Genomic DNA, 4,933 nt, shown 5'->3' on the forward strand with positions numbered 1-4,933 from the left:
GGCTCCATACTTATTTCGTGGATGTTCAGTAAATAATTGTGGAATGTGTTCTGCTTGCTGCTTCTCTGTTGTCATTTTTGCTGGTGGTGTGTAGGTCATTTCCATGGATTTGGTGTTGGTTTTGCTTACAGAGCAGTGGGGTCATTTATCGGCGTTAGGAAAGCATTCCTTTAAACGAGGGAGGGGGCCCTGATCACCCGTCGTATGAAACTCTCCATCTTCCGTACGAGACTTACTCACGTACAGCAGCAAGAATCCCAAGTTGGTGACATTTTGTGACAATTTTTCCTGGTAGCTAGGACTCACATGTATCATATCAGGAAGGTTGACTGGTGGAAAGAACTTGACATTTGAAATCTGATAGACCTGAACTCCTCAGGTCAGTTTTTTTCACATTGTGGGTCAGGATGCCTTGGTGAGATATAAATAGTGGCACGTGTCCAATGTATTTTCTTAAATACTAAAATACATGTTTTCAAAGTAATAGCCTGAGGAAGGATAAAACATTTCATATTATTTCAAGAATTTTTTTTTGTTTCAGAAAAATAGACTTATGTGTGTGAACATGCATGTGTGTGATGTGAGCTGATGTGAACATAATCTAAAATATAGATTGTTGGGGCGCCTGGGTGGCTCAGTCGGTTAAGTGTCCGACTTCGTCTCGGGTCATGATCCCACAATTTGTGAGTTTGAGCCCCACATCGGGCTCTGTGCTGACAGAGCACACTCCCCCCTCTCCCTGTCCATCCCCTGTTGTCTCTCTCTCAAAAATANCTTAAACAGGGTTAGGGGCGCCTGGGTGGCTCAGTCGGTTAAGCTTCCGACTTCGTCTCGGGTCATGATCCCACAATTTGTGAGTTTGAGCCCCACATCGGGCTCTGTGCTGACAGAGCACACTCCCCCCTCTCCCTGTCCATCCCCTGTTGTCTCTCTCTCAAAAATAAACAAACGTTAAAAACAAAAATTTAGATTGTCGTCAAGAAAAAGTTTAAAAAATCCTAAGCTTTGGATATCTGAATGTTTCATCATTTTGAGCCTTGAATGTCGCATCTGTAAAATGTGGTGACTATTTTGAGGATTTATTCTGAGGATTAATGGCAGTAATACAGGCAGGCACATTGCATAGCATCTAATTGATATGATAGACTTTGACAGACTTGCAAAAGATGTAACTTTTACTAAAACCAATCCATTTAAAATTTAACTGATAAGGATCTAGTCAAGTGTATACAGGACTGAGTCAAGACTTCAATCCATGAAACTAATTTTTAAAATACTTTGTGATTCAAAAGACAGTGATGTTAAAAATCAATCAGGAAGGACATTGCTTAATTAATTCACTCAGTTTATTGATTTTTCTTTGAGATTGTTGCTTTCAGCTCAATAAAAGTATTTTTGATTTATCAACTCATTTACTTAATTAATATTTTTAGAAGCTGGAATATGTCCAAAGAAACATGAAACAAATTTTTAGGTTGGCTCCAAACTTACGCTGTGAGAAATAGTTAAAAATTTGGTGATTACTTAAATGACATTGATTTCATGTAGTCAAAGGATTATTTCATGCCAGAGAAATTACATTAATTAAATATGTTCTTGGAAGAAGGAAGCTTGAAGACATATTTATTGGAAGTAATGGAATAGTAGAGTTCAGCTCAAAATCAGAAACAGATTTATGCTCGAGACTGGCCCTGAGTCATTGTAGCTACTTTTGAAGGGACGTTCTTCCGAGAAGGGAGGGTGAATATGTTCGGATTTGGTATTGTGCAAACTATCTTTTAGCTTAAAGAGCTGATGTTTTTTAGGTTGACTTTTATGGGCGAAACATATCAATAGGCTGTATACCAAACTTTATGTCCAGTATTTTCACATGACTTGCACTTATGAGACCTGCACCTAAAAACAGAGCCCTGTAGAAACTGCTGAGGAACGTGCATATTTCTTTAATGTTTATTTGTTTTTGAGAGAGAGAGAGAGAAAGAGAGAGTATATGTGTGTGTGAGAGCAGGAGAGGGACCCGGGGAAAGGGGGACAGAGGATGCCAAGCAGGCTCCTCACTGACAGCAGGAAACCCACCACGGAGCTCAAACTTGTGAACCATGAGATCATGACCTGAGCCAAAGTCAGATGCTCAACTGACTGAGCCGCCCGGGCACACTGGAACATGTATATTTTTATCAGTGAAGGATTCCTTGCATTTATTGGGTCAGTTTTTATCACATGCATTTAATTGACTATTATCTTTGACTTTACTCTGAATGTCTTCATTTTGTTAGTTATGTTTGCTGAGTACTTAGGAGCAAAAGCAGAAGAGAGGTCTGTCCATTGCTCATTTCTAGCAGTTCAGTGGGTGCTGGCGTTGGTGCGAATACAGACAAAGTTGGGGCATCTGAGCACGGGAACACCCATTAAAAAGAAAACAAGCGATGAAACAGGTGTATGGAAGGAAGAGGTGACTCTTTACAAAGAAGATGGTTAGCGTCACCAGGCAGCAGACCAGGAAAGGCATATGGCTCTGATAGGCAAGGTTTGTTTTTCCTGTGCCCTTCTGGGAATGCTTTTGGTGACTTTAGATTTTGTTGGGAAATTTTAATTTAATTTAAAGAATGCCCTAGATCATAATGTAGTCTGGGAACCTGAAAATGGCTCTCTCCTCCAAAGTGATTTATCGATGAGAAGTCTGCATTGTGTCAGATGTTCAGATGTGAACCGATTTGCCTAAGTAACATTGAGCTAGAATCAGAACAAGTATTTCTTCACTTTGAATCCATTGGTTTTTTTTTTTAAATAAATATTTACTTTTGGGAGAGTGCAAGTAGGGAAGGGGCTTCGGGGTGGTGCAGAGGATCCAGAGTGGGCTCTGTGCTGACAGGCTCACAGCAGCAAGCCCGGTGTGGGGATTCGAACTCACCAACTACGAGATCATAATCTGAACCCAAGTTAGACGCTCAAGCAACTGAGCCACCCAGGTGTCCCCAAAGCAGAGGTTTTGTTTGTTTATTTGTTTATTTTGAGATGATTTAGCTGAAATGAGTGTTAAGGGATGTGACCCACTGCCTTCCCCTACCTCTCACGGGCCCCACAGCACAACCACTAGCCTTCCAAGATGCACCATATAATGAAATTTATTTTTTTAAATATTTTTTAAAAATATTTTTTTTTTTATTTCTAGGAGAGAGAGAGAGAGAGACAGCGTGAGCAGGGGAGGGTCAGAGAGAGAGGGAGACACAGACTCTGAAACGGGCTCCAGGCTCTGAGCTGGCAGTCAGCACAGAGTCCGACGCGGGGCTCGAACCCACGAACCGCGAGATCATGACCTAAGCGAAAGTCGGACGCTTAACCGACTAAGCCACCCAGGCGCCCCATCCATATAATTAAATTTAAAAGATCTACTTGCTGGCCTTCATTTTGTGACAAGGGTTTCTGTGAATGCAGGGCAAAGAGGACATTATTTTAGACTCCCTAGGATAAAATTCCATTTTCTCAAATGTGGCAAAACACCCTTTAGGGGAAGGTTGCAGTGAGCATGATTCTAGGGGAGTCCCCTGGAAGGGAAGATGTAAAATATGAGGAAATCGGCCTTTCTACTGTCCAAAGCAGACATTTGTAAGTATTAACTCAGGAATGTAACTGACTCACCATTTCTAAGACCTTTCCCAAAGAAAACAGCGTCTGTGAAAATAGACCTTTTTTTCTTAATATAAATGTTAGTGCTGATTTGAAATTGTGTTGTTATAGATGTTCTATGGGGTCTATAATGGTGGCTCTTTATAGAGAATGAGCAGAACAGCATCAGGTTTGGACGAGCCACCCCGTGATCTGATAGGACAGTGTCTGTAATGGAGAGATTGGTTTTCTTTCATGGATTATCTGGAAATCCCGTGGCACCTCCAGAGCCTTCCGAGACGGAGGTTCAGTGATGTTGGGATAAGGGAATGGATAAGGGACCGAGACCAAGCAGTCATGACTTGCAGTGACGGATCTCAGAAGGCAGTGCCAGAGCCAGGTGTGGTTGTTACTGGTATTTTTAATGATTACATTGCCAGTGAGCTCATATTTTAGAATTTCCTGGGACCTGAGGCTCCCTCAAGGTGGCGGCCTATTTATAACCCATTTCAATGCTTTTTCCGTCCTAAATCCTTGACCGAATGCTTAATAGTGTCTGCTACTTCCTTGTCTGAAGACTCTTCTTGACCAGCACTGCTTACCAGCTTGGCGCACTGGGGTAGCTCCCCCTCGGGAAGGAAGGACGTCTGCGTGCCCGTGGTGCCGATCACCAGCACGTTCTTCTTCAGGTCTATGGAACACTGGTGTCTCCTGAGCATGTCCAGCCCGAGGAGCATGTCCATGGGCTGGTCCTCGAGGATCGAGAACGAGCACTGCAGGAAGTCCCCTTCGATCTGGATCTGAGCCAGGTGGACCCTGCCGATGATCCTCTGCGTGCCCACCCCCTTGGCGATGCCAGCCCAGCGCCGGTCCACCAGCCGCACGATGTTGCATCTCTCGGCGCATGCCTGGCTCATGATGGTCATCTGGGCCCCCGAGTCCACGAAGGCCTTCAGAGGGTGCCCGTTGACTTTGCAGTTGATGTAGAGCATGGCCACCTGCCCGAAGCTCTCTGGGGCCTCCTCCATCGCTATGTTCATGTTCTCCTCGATGTTCTGCTGCCGGATCTCCTCTTCGATTCTGGCCTGAGCTTCCAAATCGAACGGGTCCGCGGAGTAGAGACGGAGCCTCTCCTGTTCCCGCAGGGCCCTCTCCCTCCGCTGCCCCATCAGGACGCGCGAGAACGTCTCCAGGTCCCCGCCGAGCAGGGCCTCGGCCAGCGGGGGGTTGCGCTCCTTCAGCAGCGACAGGTCGTGGGGGCTGGACAGCAGCAGGCTCCGGACGCGCGCGGGGCTGTCCGGGCCCTGCCCGCCCCAGCTCAGGCCAC

General features: G+C 45.0%; 1 protein-coding gene across 1 annotated transcript in view; it reads right to left on the minus strand.

Annotated features, from left to right (window-relative positions):
* Nucleotides 1-4,009: 4,009 nt before the first annotated feature.
* The window catches only part of DDI1 (DDI proteasomal shuttling factor 1), a 1,204-nt gene continuing 280 nt past the window's right edge, over nucleotides 4,010-4,933 (minus strand). Inside the window, 2 exon segments of the mRNA XM_077769878.1 lie at nucleotides 4,010-4,915; nucleotides 4,918-4,933. The exon segment at nucleotides 4,918-4,933 is cut by the window's right edge and continues 280 nt beyond it. Of these exon segments, the coding sequence (XP_077626004.1) occupies nucleotides 4,116-4,915; nucleotides 4,918-4,933 (816 nt within the window). The 3' untranslated portion in view covers nucleotides 4,010-4,115.

Source organism: Crocuta crocuta, unplaced genomic scaffold (genome assembly GCF_008692635.1).
Source record: "Crocuta crocuta isolate KB4526 unplaced genomic scaffold, BGI_CrCroc_1.0 scaffold80, whole genome shotgun sequence".
Lineage (NCBI taxonomy): Eukaryota > Metazoa > Chordata > Mammalia > Carnivora > Hyaenidae > Crocuta > Crocuta crocuta.